The 17,309-nt window shown below is 39.3% G+C and overlaps 1 protein-coding gene across 1 annotated transcript in view; it reads left to right on the forward strand.

Annotated features, from left to right (window-relative positions):
• ETF1 (eukaryotic translation termination factor 1) overlaps positions 1-16,534 on the forward strand; it is a 31,521-nt gene extending 14,987 nt beyond the window's left edge. Inside the window, exons 3-11 of the mRNA XM_044226628.1 lie at positions 5,649-5,824; positions 6,351-6,490; positions 8,840-8,978; positions 9,777-9,967; positions 11,333-11,462; positions 12,013-12,168; positions 12,534-12,598; positions 13,398-13,545; positions 14,213-16,534. Coding sequence (XP_044082563.1) covers positions 5,649-5,824; positions 6,351-6,490; positions 8,840-8,978; positions 9,777-9,967; positions 11,333-11,462; positions 12,013-12,168; positions 12,534-12,598; positions 13,398-13,545; positions 14,213-14,295 — 1,228 coding nt within the window. The 3' untranslated portion in view covers positions 14,296-16,534. The remainder of the gene's footprint in view (positions 1-5,648; positions 5,825-6,350; positions 6,491-8,839; positions 8,979-9,776; positions 9,968-11,332; positions 11,463-12,012; positions 12,169-12,533; positions 12,599-13,397; positions 13,546-14,212) is intronic.
• Positions 16,535-17,309: the final 775 nt, after the last annotated feature.

Genomic DNA, 17,309 nt, shown 5'->3' on the forward strand with positions numbered 1-17,309 from the left:
AGTAGAGAAATGTGTTCTCTTGAGAACTGTTAATCTGAAAACAAGCACAAGATAGTAAAGTCGGTATTTATGTTGTCTTTTTTTCCTCATCTTCAGTATTTTCATATTGTGCATGTGCATAAATTGACAGCCCCTGTGTGTAGAGACAGGTAGGTGGCAGCTGCAGTATAGTCCATGTTTGAAGTTAAAATGACTTGCCTAATGTTTCCAGTCCCTCCCACAGCGAACTCCTCTTCTCCTCCTTGACCTATGGAGTTTGACATAACTGCATATAAAATTATCAGAAAGGTTCTTTGGAAATTCCTTTTTAGGAGCCTAGCAAGATAAATTATTGGAAGAATAGCAGTTTGTCACAGTTGGTTGCATAAAAATAGGATCCAGTGAACTCACTGACTGTAAAGAGCATTTTTCTTTTTTTGTAATAGAAGATACCAGTTTGTTTCATTTGGGAATTCTTTTTCCATCTAGTTCAGAAACTAGAACATGGCCACAGGTAGAATAGTATGTAGAATTTTGAATTTCTAGACACCTTGTCCTGATTTAGAAAAGTTCTTTTTGGTTACACTGAACATTAAAACGAAAAGCATTTTAGAGAGTGGTATGCCTGACTTCACGTGTGTTTGTGTGTGCATGAGCAAGGGATTGTTTTGAAGCAGCTTTGCTTTGTGGTCATTTTGATTGTGCTTGTAATGCCAAGTGAAGCTGCTCTTCTTAAGTCGGCTTGATTCTCTGGTTTGACTAGAATACTTGTTCCCCTACTCGGGGTGGCAGTAGAGCACATAGTATCCATCCTTTACCATGTACTGTCTGTCAATGATCAACCTGTATTGAGTAGAGCATCACAAAAGTTATGATCTGGCCTTCTGTGTTTTTAATAAAAACCCCAACAGAAACAATGCCAGTTTCAGAGATAGAAAATAAGCCAATAACCTGAGAGTAAGTATTTTGATAGTTGGAAGGGCTGAATGAATATAGACAGCTTGTCTGCTTATAGAGAAAACCTGTCTGACGAGAGAACCTGTGGGATTTACCAGTAGGAGAAAACTTTGAAAGGGCAGGGTCTTGTGTAAATGAGGTCCCTTTCTACCACTAATACTGCAGAAAAACAAATTTGTGAAATTAATATTACTATAAATGATAAATATTTATTATATGATACGATATATTGGCTCCATTTATACAGAAGCTATTAGATTTGAGACTATTAATTTCCTATATATGTGTGTTTATAGATTTGAGTCTGTTCATATTGCCACTCATTCTCCTTATAAGGTTTTTTTTTTTAGCATAAAATTAACAATTGTTAGAACATTTCTCAAAAAACCTTTGGCTTTTCTAGTAAGCTATCAGGTTAAAAGACAAAGAGATTTTAAAAGGAGTATCATGGTGCTTGCTTCGGCCGCACATATACTAAAAGGACTATCATGTTATGAGTCTTTTCCATAGACTTTTTTTTTTAGTAACAGCTTTATAGATACACAATTTTATATACTGCAAAATTATTCATTTTAATTTTTTTTATAAACATATAATGTATTATTAGCCCCAGGGTTTACAGGTCTGTGAATCGCCAGGTTTACACACTTTACAGCACTCACCATAGCACATACCCTCCCCAATGTCCATAACCTTACCACCCCATTTTTATTTATTTTTAAGATTTTATTTATTTAGAGGGGGGAAGGTTAGAGGGAGAAGCAGACTCCCTGCTGAGCAGGAAGCCTAGTATTGGCCTTGATCCCCAGACTCCAGGATCATAACTGACCTGAGCTATGAAGGCAGAGACTTAACCAACTTAGCCACTCAGGAGCCCCTCTTTATGTATTTTTCAGGTAAGCTCTATGCCCAACATGGAGCCCAGACTCAGAACTCTTGAGATCAAGAATCACATGCTCCACCAACTGAGCCTAGCCAGGCACCCCCAATTATGCCCCCACCTCACTTGGGGGCAGGTTTGGGTTTTGCTGCTGCTTCTGTTTTGAAGAATTTATTTAAGTAATTTCTATACCCAACATGGGGCTTGAACCCACAACCCCAAGATAAAGAGTTGCATGCTCTCCTGAGCCAGCCAGTTACCTTCTAAATTGCCCCCTTTTTAAAGGACACGGTATACTGGTTTTTTGAGAGTTCAACAATCACCACTATAATTTTAGAACATTTTTATTAACCCAGAAAGACTCTTCCCCCTTCCCTCCCCCATATGCATTACTAGTCACTCCCCATTCTACTTTGGCAGTCACTCTGCTTTTTCTGCCTCCAGGTTGCCTGTTCTGCACATTTCATATAAATGAAACTATAAAATGTGTGGGTTTTGTGACTGCATTTACTTGGTATAGGGTAAAATATCCATACTCCATTCCTTTTTATTGCTGAATAATATTCCATTATATGAATATACCACGTTTTGTTACACGTTCATTAGTTGGACATAGGGGTTTTTTTTTATTTCGTGACTGCTGTTACTAATGCCTCATGAGCATGAGTTTTGTGTGTACATCTCTTTTCATTTCTCTTGAGCATATACCTAGAATGGTATGCTGTGGATGGATTGGCTGGATCATGTTTTAACTGTTGAACCTTAGATGAATAGCAAATACTTCTCCATTTCTGTAAGTTGCCTTTTTACTTTCTTGATGGTGTCCTTTGAAGCACAAAAGTTTTTAATTTTGATGAACTCCATGTGATTTAGATAATCTATTATTTTAAGGATTTTATTTAATGTTATAGAGCGTACACAAGCAGGGGGAGCAGCAGGCAGAGGCAGAAGCAGGCCCCAGCACACACACACACACACACACACACCCCTCCCAAGCAAGGCCAAGCAAGGAGCCTGATGTGGGACTCCATTGCAGGTCCGCCTGAGCCTAAGGCAGACAGTTAACTCAGTCACCCAGGCATCCTGATAATCTAATATTTTACATAGTAACTTTTCCATCCTGTTTGGGTATTGAGAGTTGGTTATATTGGCATTTCCTAAACTTAAGAAGAGAGATGAGAGTAGTGGCATCTTAAGGAATAGAACTTACAGGAACCGCTTTTGAGAAGGGGCCACCTAGAGTGAACTCTCCCTCCCTTAATTTTTTTTTTAAGATTTTATTTATTTATTTGACAGAGATCACAAGTAGGCAGAGAGAGAGGGGGAAGCAGGCTCCCTGCTGAGCAGAGAGCCCGATCGATGCAGGGCTCAATCCCGGGACCCTGGGATGATGACCTGAGCCGAAGGCAGAGGCTTTAACCCACTGAGCCACCCAGGCGCCCCCCTACCTTGATTTTAATATGTATCCAGGTTGAGAACTGCTACGTCAAGGAGACAAATGTGTGCTTTAAATTTTTTTTTTATCATAAATGAACTTTTTTTTTCAACTTCTGTATTGTGGCAGAGTACACAGTGTAAAATTTAACCATCTTAGCCATTTTAAGCATACAGTTTAGTAGGGTCAAAAATACATTCACATTGTTACGCAGCCAGCCTCCAGAACTCTTCATCTTGTAAAACTGAAACCACACTAAACAACAGACACCCTATTTCCCCTTCCCCCCAGCAACCACTGTTCTTTCTGTCTTTGTGAATTTGACTATTCTGGATACCTCATATAAGGTTTTGTATCTGGCTTATTTCCCTTAGCATAAATTGTTCAAGGCTAATACATATTGTAGCATGTATCAGAATTTCCTTTACGACTGAATGATATTCTGGGTGCTTGGATGGCTCAGTGGGTTAAGCCTCTGTCTTCAGCTCAGGTCATGATCTCAGGATCCTGGGATCGAGGCTCACATGGGGCTCTCTGCTCAGTGGGGAGCCCCCCCGCTCTGCCTGCCTCTCTGCTTACTTGTGATCTCTCTCTCTATGTCAAATAAATAAATAAAATCTTAAAAAAAAAAAAGAATAATATTCCACTCTATCTCTGTGGCACTTTTTGTGTTACTCTTCATGCAAAAGATGGATAGGTGGGCATGAGTTCTGTCTGTCTTTTGGCTGTTGTGAATGTTGCTGCTATAAGCATTAGTACACAAGTATCTGTTTGGTTCCCAGCTTTCACTCTTTGGAGGATAGACCCGTAAGTGGAATTGCTAGATCATATGGTGATTCTATGTTTAATTATATGAACAACTGCCATGCTGTTATCCATAATGGCTGTATGATTTAATATTACTACCAGCAAGGCATTGGGTTCTCATACCTCCACAACTTTGCCAACATGTTTTGGTTTTTGATAGTAACTATTTTAGTGGCTGTGAAGTGGTTTTGTGTTTTGATTTGCATTATCCTAATGATTAGTGATGAGTTGATATGTTTTGGTAATGTAATATTGTGTGCGCTTCAGGTAAAACTAGAAATACTGAAATGAGATGTTGTTAATAAGTATGTTCAGATAATGTAGTTAAAAAGATGATGTTGACATCATAGATAGAAGTTGGTGCTGCTCAAAAGAGCCTTCCCATATTGGCAAGGCCTTGGTAGTAGTGCCCTCCATAGTTCAGAATTTGGTCCTCGTTTTTTAGTTCTGGAAGCTGGAATTTGTTTGAGCACCCAGAATTAACCAGGTCCTCAGTGTATGCTGTGTGTGGTGTATAAATCCTCTCAAAATCAACAGTGATGAATATGTAAAGTACATTTAGGGATATACCTAGAGTGAGAGTGTGATTTCCTAACTGGGATATTTGTGTGAATTCCAAGACTCTTCCTTTCCCATTATCACATTACTTAGGGTGCTAAATTAATGATTATAAATTTTCATGGTGAGCCTGGAATTTAAAGGGGGAAGGGGCAGACAGGATGATATTCAGTTGTTATTTCATGTAGACTTTGTAAAGACTTGTTGCATCATCCTGTGACAGAATCTCCCACTGAAAGAACCATCAGATTCCAGGCCTTTGCCATCGACTCTGTCAAATTCCAGCCTGTTGTCAACCTCCACCTCCTTATGAAAACTTACCTCTTTGCCCTTGAATAATGAGGAGTTCCTGAGCATCCCTTTAAAGTGCTGCCTTTTCTTTACTACCTAAGATTTATTCATATAATGGGGTACTGGAGCGCCTAGGTGGCTCGGTTGGTTAAGTGTCTGACATCAGCTCAAGTCATGATCTCAGGGTCCTGGGATTGAATCCAGCATCAGGTTCACCACTCACTGGGGCATCTGTTTATCTTTCTCCCCCTGCTTGTGCTCTCTCTCTCAAATAAATAAATAAAACCTTTAAATTAAAAACAAATAATTGGGGCACCTGAGTGGCTCAATGTGTTAAGCCTCTGCCTTCGGCTCAGATCATGATCTCAGGGTCCTGGGATCCAGCCCCACACCGGCCTCTCTGCTCACCAGGGAGCCTGCTTCCCCCCTCTCTCTGCCTGCCTCTTTGCAGTCTCTTTCTCTGTCAAATAAAATCTTTAAAAAAAAAAAAAAAAAGAAAGAAAGAAAGAAAAAATAAAAGCAAATAATTGAGTACCTACCATATTCAGAACACTCTTCCTAACCTAGCATACATACTTTGATCACACTGTAGTTCTTCCTTCCTGGTCACCTAGGGAGTGACTGGTTTCTATTTTAAGAGACTATCATTAGCTCACTGTACTAATGATAAGCATGAATTTAAACTCCTCACTCTTCACTTACGTGGTACTTGAACCTCTGATGTTTTTCTTTCTCCCACAGCAATGGCACAAGCATGATATCATTGATCATTCCTCCCAAAGACCAGATTTCACGAGTGGCAAAAATGTTAGCAGATGAGTTTGGAACTGCATCTAACATTAAGTCACGAGTAAACCGCCTTTCAGTCCTGGGAGCCATTACATCTGTACAACAAAGACTCAAACTTTATAACAAAGGTAATCTAGAGCTTGATCATTTTCCTCCTCTACTTTGTCTTGGTTATATTTTCCATTTTGATCCCCTGATGCTCTTGGTCACTAATGGGTTTTTTTCAGATATCTATCAGCAGTGTCCCTTTGGTTGGAATTTAACCCCCCCCCTTTTTTTTAAGTAACATTCTTTTAAGTAGTAGTTACTTAAAAACATAAATCCTCCCTTTTAAAACATCTCAATAATTTTTGAAATTATGGAGAGAACTCTCCAGGAGAGAGTTACAAACATTTCTGCTTTATTTAAATTAAGATTTAAAGGAACCAGGGACATGGGGCACCTGGCTGGCTCAGCTGGTAGAGCATGTCACTGTTGATCTCCAGGTTGTACGTTTGAGCCCCATGCTGTGTATGGGGATTACTGAAAAATAAAATAAAATCTTTAAAAAAGAATTCAAAATAAGGGAGCAGGGACAGTAGGCTGTTGGAATATTTTCTATTAATTGAGGAAAATTAGCTGTGGATTTAAGTAGAGAAATTATGTTTTTTGCAGTACCTCCAAATGGCCTGGTTGTTTACTGTGGTACAATTGTAACAGAAGAAGGAAAGGAAAAGAAAGTCAACATTGACTTTGAACCTTTCAAACCAATTAATACGTCATTGTATTTGTGTGACAACAAATTCCATACAGAGGTAAGAAGTTCAAGCACAGAATATTGTCATCATTCCAGAAAGAAACCGCATACCCATTAGAGGTTATTACTGATCCTTGCCTCATTCCCACTCACCCCCCCCCAAGATATCTCTGCTCTGGGCCATGACTGATCTTTATTGTCTCTCTAGATTTGCTTATATTGGGCATTTCGTATAGTGGATGGCTTTTTGCGACTGGTTTTTTTAAGTACATCAGGACTTCATCCCTTTTGATCACCAAATGATACTTGGCCCCATTTTATTTTTCTGTTCATCAGTTGATGGGCATTTCTGTTTGGCTATTAGGAATAATGCTGCCCTGAACATACATGTATGGATTTTTGGATGACAAAATGTTTTCATGGGGGAGAGGTGGCTATATGCTTAGGAATGGAATTTCTGGGTAATTTGGTAACTGTTTAACTTACTGAAGAATTGCCAGACTGTTTGCTAAGTCATTATATCACAAGGCCAGCTGTTTCAAAAAAAAAAAATAAAAAGACTTTACATTTATCATGACACAGTGACATAATCATTCAGCATGTTTGAGGAAAGTGCTAAACTGAGTTTAGAGAACTAGTTAGAGGTGAGGATGTAATTGCCTAACCTGATCGCTGTCTCTTCCTATATACCCATGATACTTAGGTATTCTAGCACCCTTAGTTTTCAGCTCACAAATTACAAATCTTGAGGCCTGTAAGAGCTTTTTTCACCCCCATGAAACTTTTGAGTGACAGATCTGCCATAAGATAAAATTTAAGGGTGGAAAGGAAGCCTCATTAGAGTGACCTAAATCAGTCAACAGTAGAACAATCAGGAATTCACAGCTGGCTCCTAGTTCAGTCTTTTGCTTTTCATCGATGTAGGGAAAAACCTCTACATTGGAATTAGAACTGACATTTGTCAACACAGTTTACAGTGGATGATTTTTGCTAACTTGACAGGAAGTCCAATTCCAGTTGGATCTTTGTTTGTTGCATTGATGGTTGAGACTTTCTCTTGGCTGTCTTGCCAACCTCCTTTGGCAAAAGCTTCATTGGGAAGGTCTTACCCGGTCCTACTTACCTGTATCTAGTAAACTCTCTAGATTCTGAGTCTTGTTAATTTAAATAGTACCTGCTACTCCTGTTATCTAGCTTTAAACTTACTTATTAAGCTAGCTTCGTTGGTATTTCTAAACCTTAACTCTTCCAAGGTACTGTTTAATTTTGCTAGCTTTGTTTATTTTGGCTTTTAATCGATATGTTGATAACTAGATATGAATGTGACATATTGCATGACACAATTAAACACATGTCCTGTTTAATCAGGATAATTACACATTCTTACAAAGGATGATAAGTATTCCCTGATGAGCAGAATTACTGAATACTTAAAATCAATCAAGCTACTTAACAGATTGTGATGTAATGTGCGTAACATTCATGTCTTAATGCTAATTATCAGACATGGTATGACTAAAGATTGATTCTTAATGATTAATCCTTTTTCTGGTCAATTCTTAAAAGAAATTTTCTTCCCTGGTTTAAATGGAATGGGTATTTCTTAACTCCAAAAAAGCCTGGCCCCTAGCAGTTGTCATTTAGCAGGTGCAGACTCCCATCATGAAAACTTGCCCATCCATATGGATTCCCAGGACTATTTAAATATTTGCTCTTTCAGGAGGCAGAACTACAGGGATGTAATTACATGCTAACCCAGAAGGAGGGGTTTCCCCCACAAAGACCAAATCATTTAGCTATATAAATACCTTTAAAATAAGATTTTAAAGGTATCATTAAGGATGATATCATTAAGGATATCATTAAGGATGATATCCTGATATCATTAAGGATGCTCAAGACAAAGGAGTTATGTGAAACATCTCAAAACTATATCTTTTTATAGACTTTTTTCCTGGTTTTTTTTTACTCCTGGAGCCCTACTCTATAGAGTTGATTTATAGGATACTCTTTGCTATAATGAATACTGCCTATTGATGCTGGGGTTGTGCAGAAAGTAGCTTTTGGAGGTTGGTTTTTTTTGTTGTTGTTGGTTTGGTTTTTTGAGGTTAGACTTTAAATTTGAACGTGATGTTCCATGGATTGCCATCACTCTAAATCAAATCAAGGACTAGAATAAATCTGAACCCTAGATCTCTGTTGTTGTTGTTTTTTTCCTGCCTCTGGTTCAGAATTGTACATATGGGTTAGTTATAACTGAAGTCTAACTTATTCCATAAAATGGCTTTTCTAAGTATTCATACCATCTTGGATGGGGTGAAAGTGCTTGCATATGTCCTTTTAGACTTTGTCTTGACTCTAGAAAAGTTTTGGGATTTATTGTATGGTACTTATGTTTGCTTTCCAGGCTCTTACAGCACTACTTTCAGATGACAGCAAGTTTGGCTTCATTGTAATAGATGGTAGTGGTGCACTTTTTGGCACACTCCAAGGAAACACAAGAGAAGTCCTGCACAAATTCACTGTGGATCTCCCAAAGAAACATGGTAACACAGGAAGAGAACATGAGCCCACTTTCCTTGTGTCTAGCAATAAGGAAACGAATACTACAGTTGACCCTTTAAAAGTGTGGAGGTTAATGGCACTGAACCAGCTGCACATAACTTTTATTGAATATATGCATATTTAACTTTTGACTCCCCTAAAACTTACCTACTAATAACCTGTTCCTGGGAAGCCTTAGCATTAATGTTAACAGTTGATTAACATGTTAGTATGTTATATTGTATTTTGTACTGTATTCTTAAAGTTAGAGAAAGAAAATGTTACTAAAATCATATGGAAGAGAAAATACATAATACAGAACTATTCGGTATTTATCCAAAAAAATTCATGTATAAGTGGACCCACACAATTCAAACCTTTATTATTTAAGGGTCAACTGTGAGGGGCTGGTGACTGGCTCATTTGGCGGAGCATGCAACTCTTGATCTCTGGGTTATAAGTTCAAGGCCACCTTTGGGAGTAGAGGTTGCTTTAAAAAATAAAACCTTTTTCTTTTAAAGAGGGGTCGACTGTGTAATGGAAGGGAATAAATCCAGAGGATGGGAGAAGCATCATGAAATGGCTCATGACTCCTTGGTGCCTGTGGCTTCTCTGTTGATAAAATAATTAGTAGTTCCTCTCTAAAAATGTCAGTTTATGCCAAACATTTAGTTAAGGAAGTAGTGATTTTTGTTTGTCCGTTTGTTGGGTAATGACATGATTATTTAGTTTTTAATTAGCAAATTATTTTGTACTTTTTTAATGATGGCCCTTCCCCCCCCCAACTTTTTATGTCAAAGGTAGAGGAGGTCAATCAGCCTTGCGTTTTGCTCGTTTAAGAATGGAAAAGCGACATAACTATGTTCGGAAAGTAGCTGAGACTGCTGTACAGCTGTTTATTTCTGGGGACAAAGTGAATGTGGCTGGTCTTGTTTTAGCTGGATCAGCTGACTTTAAAACTGAACTAAGTCAATCTGATATGTTTGATCAGGTAAGTGAGAAGTTGATTCTCTGTCAGTTGTTGGGTGGGAATAAGTGTGTCCATTGAGTACTGGGATGTGCACATCTATTTTGGTTTTCAAGTGATATATTTCATGTTTAAAAACCTAGCTCTAAAGGGGTGCCTGGGTGGCTCCGTGGGTTGAGCCTCTGCATTCGGCTCAGGTAATGATCTCAGGGTCCTGGGATTGAGCCCTGCATTGGCCTCTCTGCTTGGTAGGGAGTCTGCTTCACCCGTCTCTTCCTGCCGCTGCCTACTTGTGATCTCTCTCTCTGCCAAATAAATAAATAAAGTCTTTAAAAAAAAAAAAAAAACCTAGCTCTAAAAAACAAACAGAAAACAACCTACCTCAGAACAGGCAGAAATCCAGGTGTTTAAAAAAACATTCCCCCAGGGGTGCCTGGGTGGCTTAGTGGGTTAAGTGTCTGCCTTCAACTCAGTTCATGATCCTGTAGTTCTTTTTTTTTTTTTTTTTTTTAAAGAAAGAAAGATTCCCCCATACTTTACTGGGTCTTTTCTATCTTTTAAAACCAACCTTTTTTTTTTTTTTTTTAAAGGATTTTATTTATTTACTTGAGAGCGAGCACAAGAGCAGGGTGAGGTTCAGAGGGAGAAGCAGGCTCCCCACCGAGCAGGGAGCCTCATGCAGAGCTTAGTTCTGGGACCCCAGGTTCATGCCCTGAGCTGAAGGCAGACTCTTAACCAACTGAGATGTGCCCCAAACCAACCATTTTTATATAGAATCATTCTGGTCCTATGCCAGCTCCTAGTTTAGTGGATTGCCATAATTGGCTTCCAAAAGGAGTGTGATGTCAAGGAAACTAGGGGATAAAAGTTTTTCTGCTCTTTTTCTGATTTATGCCTGGAGGTAAATAAAGCAGTGAAACTCAGCAGTGTGACAGAGCTGATTAGCCGGAAGCATTTAATCCAGAAAGATCTTTTTTTTAATAACTTGGCCCTGACATAACACTATTCCCAAGGTGCTCTACTGGAGAGGGAGTAGCATTACCATAGAAGTCTCAACCAAAGAAGTGGTATTGTACTCTACAAATTTAGTATGGCAGGGACTAACAGTCCCCCGTTTCCTTAACAAGAAACTTAGTCTTATTGGTGATTAATGAGTTGGCCTCTTAAGGTCTAATTGAATGGTGATATAATTAGCTGGGGAAGTTAACCTTGACAGTGTTGCTCGCTGAGACCTGCTTGTGAATAAATTGGGTTCTTTCCCTGTGTTCTTCTCCTTAGACTTCAGTGTTCCATAATGCTGAGCTTTGCATGCCATTAAGAAGTAGTGGTCTCAGTAAAGGTGTTTTCAAGTACTAATGATTTTTTTTTAAATGTGTGTGTGTATGTCAGAGGTTGCAATCAAAAGTTTTAAAATTAGTTGATATTTCCTATGGCGGCGAAAATGGATTCAACCAAGCTATTGAGTTATCTACTGAAGTCCTCTCCAACGTGAAATTCATTCAAGAGAAGAAATTAATAGGTATCAGTGAAATGCAATTTACTTACTTTCTGAAATGTTGTTGTGTGTCTGTTTGTATGTACATGATATATGTATGTAACAAGATGCTGAGAAGGTAAAAGAGGAAGATTTAGCAGTTGTATTTAAAAACTTCCTCAGTGTAATCATTAATCTTCCTTTAGTTGTGAATTCTAATAAATTTGCTTATATGTCTTTTTTTTACCCATTGGCAATAGGAGCCAAACTTCAGTCTTATTTTGCATATTTTCCTTTGTAATAGAGTGATGAATAGAGGTCCAAATAGAGATTAATCTGGCCATTATTTGGCTTTGTTTCTGATTTAATGGAGCACACATACTTTTCCAAATGGCTGTGTATTTGGCCCAGCCCTTAACCTCTTGAGTGGAATTCTGGAGGCTCAACTAGAGTGGTAATCATTTTTCACTGACTTTTGGCACTTAACTCATTTTTGAGTTAATTTTTTTTTTCTCTCGGATTTTGAGCAAGAAAGTCTCTATCTACAAAGGAAACTTTTTAATATACGTACTTACTGACCTGTTCCTAATTACAGGACGATACTTTGATGAAATCAGCCAGGACACGGGCAAGTACTGTTTTGGAGTTGAAGATACACTAAAGGCTTTAGAAATGGGAGCTGTAGAGATTCTAATAGTCTATGAAAATCTGGATATCATGAGATACGTTCTTCATTGCCAAGGCACAGAAGGTATGAGAATTAGAAAATAAAGTAAGATTGCTTTTTGTTAGTGAGCTCTTTGTTCTGGAGCTTGAGGTGGAAATTTGGGGGAGGGAGCTTCAGTCTTCATAAATTGTTTTGCTTTTACTGATAAATGTCTGCTTAAGACTGTTAAATTTCCTGAGGAAAAGAACTGTATCTTGAATGTCTTTCGTGTTTATGTATGGTAAGAGCATTGTACCTGGAAGACACACAGTGCATGCATACTAGTATGTTTATGAAAAGAAGGTTGATAGGAGTTCAGAAACCCTTTTATCTAGCCTCACTTACCTCATGAGACTTACATCTGTTAGTATATGAAAACCAGGTTAACACATTTTTTCCTAATGCTGCAGAGGAGAAAATTCTCTATCTAACTCCAGAACAAGAGAAGGATAAATCTCATTTCACAGACAAAGAGGTATGTGGTTGTTTTCCTAGTTTGCTGGTACATGCAAGGAAACATAAATCCATGTTAGAGCACTGGTAACATAAGAGTATCCACCTTGGGAAACCAAATTCCATGCTGTTGGCACTTGGGGGTTGGGGGCAGCAGGAGGTGATCACCTTTTATCTGCTACACACCAGTCTGACTCCAGGGAAGGAGGCCATGGCATGGTTATGGTGGTGTATTATTTTTAGAGTAGTTAAGCATTCTCATCCTTGAAAGAGTAGAGAAGATTTGACCAACTAGTGCCTCTTCTGAACTGTGAATCTGTATTGCTTTCTTCACTTACTTGATCAGCTCTTACACTGAAATACCTTCTGCAGGTTTGGTCTAAATGCATCACTGTAGTAAAGTGTCCCCTGCCTGGCACAGATCCCTTAAGGATAGTAACTTCCTCAAATTGGGAGTTAAAGGACTTTGTTTTTTTGACAAGGCTACTCCTAAACCAGTTCTGGTGCATCTCTTCTGGGTTGTTAAATGAGTGCTGCCTGGAGACACTTTACAACTGCCTGACTTTAGAAATAACAACAGGAACCACCAGAAGTGTGTGTTGACATTTCATCAGTGAAACAGAGCCTGAGGAGGAATGTTATTTAAAATAGAACTTCTGTGCTATTAGAATTATGTCAGTAGAAACCACAGTTCATAGAGAGAGTTGTATACCCACTTAATGAGAGGAAGAATGATAATAATGATGGATGGGGAGGATAGGGCCGCTAAGTCTTGATATAGCCTGATCCATTTTTTTGGTATCTCATGGTCACCCTTATAGACAGGACAAGAACATGAGCTGATTGAGAGCATGCCCCTGCTGGAATGGTTTGCTAACAACTATAAAAAATTTGGAGCTACATTGGAAATTGTCACAGATAAGTCACAAGAAGGATCCCAGTTTGTGAAAGGATTTGGTGGAATTGGAGGTAAGTAGCAAGTAAGGAAAATAAACTTGAGGCCAGGGTCTCAAGCCAAAGCTTTCCTGGCTATCGAAAAGTCAAGTTACTTCAGGCAGAGTGGTTTATCATTGACCATGGCAGGAGACTGAAGCAACACATGATTGCACGTTCCTTGGTTGGGACCCTTTTTTAAAGATGTGAGAGAGGAGAGTATATGTGCATGGTGAGGAGGGACAGGGAAATGGAGAGGCAAATCCTAGCAGACTGTGCTGAGCGTGAGCCTGACATAGGGCTTGATTTACCACCTGGACATCACAACCTGACCCGAGCCTAAACCAAGAGTCAAAACGCCCAACCAACGGTGCCACCACCCAGGCACCCCATGGTTAGGACCGTTTTTTTATTATCATTTGTTTCCTGTAATTCTACAAATTCCTTTTTTTTTTTTAATTTATTATTATTTTTTTAATTTAAAGATTTTATTTATTTATTTGAGAGGGAGAGAAAGAGAGCACAAGAGGTGGGGTAAAGTCAGAGGGAGAAGCAGACTCCTGGGATTCCAGGATCATGACCAGAGCCAAAGGCTGTCGCTTAACCAACTGAGCCACCTAGGTACCCCTACAAATTGCTTATTGAAGTGAACCTTCACCATCCTGTAAACATAGGTGATTTACTCTTTGATTTGCTTCCCCAGGTATCTTGCGGTACCGAGTAGATTTCCAGGGAATGGAATACCAAGGAGGAGATGATGAATTTTTTGACCTTGATGACTACTAGGTAGTCGACATGGGTCCGGCAAAACGTGCCTCACCCTCCAGCATCCAACCCAAGGAGCATACCCGTGGTGGAATCCAAACAGATCCCTGCCTTACAATTGGAACATTTCCAGAACTTAATCCATGAGCATTGGATATTGAAAAGAAAACCGAAACAAAACCAGACCCAACCCTACACTTTGGTTTGTCATGGTGTCAGCGCAGCAGCCTACAACTAAGTTCCTAAAATGCCACTTTGGACTAATTTAAAAAAGAATCCCAGTTTTTACTTTTACTCGATGGTGAAATTGGTTGCTCTTGTATTTTATGAAAAAAAAAAAAATGATTTTTTTAACCTTCATACATAGAATCAAAAATACTTTAACTGCTGTAAACCTTCAAAAGTTAATAGAAATGAGATCATACTGGTTTGTTTCTTATTTTGATTGGAGAAAAATTAAATTGCTGCATTTCGCAGTGACCCATTTACATGGCATCCTCAGCTTAGACTGCATAAGAAGAAATACACGCGGTGAAATGTTGGAACCATACTCTCTTGGTCTCTGTTTAATGTTGAAAGGGTGAGCTAATAGGAGGCAATTTGAACTTCACTCCCTCACACTACTCTTCCCCCTCCAGACTGTCAGTTTCAAGGATGCAAACTGCATTGCAAAGTCAAACTGACATATATGAAGCATTTGGGCCAAGTGCACTGTTTCCTTCCACCTGTTTTGCAGGCACATTTGTGCCTGGGGTTTGGGAACCCTTAGCATCAGTGCATTGACAAGGGTTCCCATAATAGCCTACTAGAAACCAGTTTTGGATGGGTATGATGGGGCTTCTGTGCTATTGCTGGGATTGGGAGAAATAAAACATGCAATTTAAGTGGACGCAAAGAAATTTAAAGAATATTTTATTTTGCTTGGGTCTGTCCTTGGTAAAAGGGAGGTGGTCGTGTTTTCCTTGTGTTGGATGGCATGAGATTATGTGAATGTTTTGATTTTTTACAAATGAACTGCAAGGTTTTTCACAGAACGACTGACAAGACATGTATGACTGTGCATGTAATTATAAACCCCTGACCTCCTGGTGGGGTTGGAGCATCTGTTTCAAATATGGGACTTAACAGGCACCTCTCATAAGAGAAATTATGGGAGGGGGTGGGGAGGGCAGGGGTGGGACGGGATGGGACACAGCTTCTGGCACCAAGGACTTAACTATGGTGGATCCAAAAGTGGGCCTGAAAACCTGAAGCTTATGCTTCACAGCTGGGCTCTAAGTGGGACTGGACCCCAGCTGACATGCAAGGTCATGGCGTGCCTGAGGTGGTGACAGTGAATAAAGTGTATAGGATGTGCCCAGTGGTAGCAATGGAAAAAAGTATACCAAATGGACTTTGAAGGACCAAAGGTTTTAAAAGTCAATTGGTATCATTCCCACACTGATAGGGTAGTGGGGTGCATTTGGTTTTCAAATTGGGTACTTTTAACACTTTAGTGCCTGACTGCTGTTCTTCACTGACTTGACTCAGTCACTCGTAGCTTTATTGGTCTGAACCAGCTCCTTGTTCCCAGGTTGCAGACCTGCCTATCGTTCCAATAATCCTGTTTCACTTGAATGAAGGGAGTATGTCTTAACTGTAAAGCTTCTGGTTCTCACACTGTACTCTGAGGTCCAAATGACTGTCTTTCAATGTATAACCTGATGTCTCAACCCCCAGTAAGAAGAGTCAATTCTTTGGTATTCACCATCGTGGGAGGCTTCACCGGAACAGGCTTTTGCTTTGGGCTCTGCTGTTTGTTTGCAGAACACCCAAGAGCGAGCAAACATGCTCTCTTCACAGCAGTACCTTAGGGTTTTGCCATTGTAAATGGGTCTAATGTGATATGACAAGACCAGAGAAATTGGATGTAAATTTACATTTTTGAATATGCTTGTTGTTTCACATGATACATTTAGGGTATGCAGCTCCTTTTGTAGTTTTTATTTTTACTATTTAAGTTTGGAAATGATGCCAAATTTTTGTATTTCTTTAATCAATGTGTTCTCTTTGGTGATATATATTGCATTATATATTGATGTGTGTATCAATATATACTGATATGTATTACACTTACACATACAAACACGTAAATAAGAGGGGGTGAAAACCGTAGCCTTTGCATTCTCTATAGCCTCTACAGAGAGATCCTAAGCAGCGAAATCTTGGTGTTGTGATGTACAGAAATGGAGAAGAGTATTAAACCATATTTAAGAATACACTTTGTGTGCCTGAGATTCTTTAGGATTGTTCCCTGGCGAGGTCTGAGCCACAGAGATATATTATGAGTGAGCTTCCAAGGTGTAGTAATAGCTAATAACTTTTCAAGCCTTAGATTTTAGTTTTCTTTGTTACCTTTGCCTATGGAAAGGTATATACAAAAGATGCCTGGGGTCATGATCCCAAAGTTAACATCAGAAGGAGGTGCTGGGGCAAATCTAGTTTGTAGCTTCCCTGATTCATATATGCACTAAAGGAAAACCTGTCTCTTCTTTAAAAAACTCAAATGCCCCCAGTGCCTGCTGGGACTCCCACCTGCCAAATATGTTATCCCATGTAACTGGAGATTTCATGGAGGTAGATAGCATGCCCATTCTACAACTGATGAAACAGGCCTGCAGTGGTGAAGCCAGATTTTACCCCAGGCCGAATTCCAAAGTTACTCCTTTTTCTACATCTGGTTACCTTGGGATGGTCCAGATTTGAACAGCAGAAGCGAAGTAAGCTGCTTTTGTTCTCCCAGACCTGGTGTACTAGGTAGGAGAGTAATAACCTCATGCAACAGCAAGCCTTCCAAGTTGGGTCAAGAAAGAGAATTTCATCTGCAGATTTTCATTTGCTTTTCCCAAAGATGGAAGTGCTTAGGGTTCCTATTTGGTGTTTTAGGGAGCCTAGTTAAAAAACCAAGACTAGTTGTGCAGGATTTACTTTCTCCCTATTTAAGGAAATATATTTCACAAAATTGACCAGTAGTGCCGCCAGATTTAGATGACAGC

This window comes from Neovison vison, chromosome 1, assembly GCF_020171115.1.
Source record: "Neovison vison isolate M4711 chromosome 1, ASM_NN_V1, whole genome shotgun sequence".
NCBI lineage: Eukaryota > Metazoa > Chordata > Mammalia > Carnivora > Mustelidae > Neogale > Neogale vison.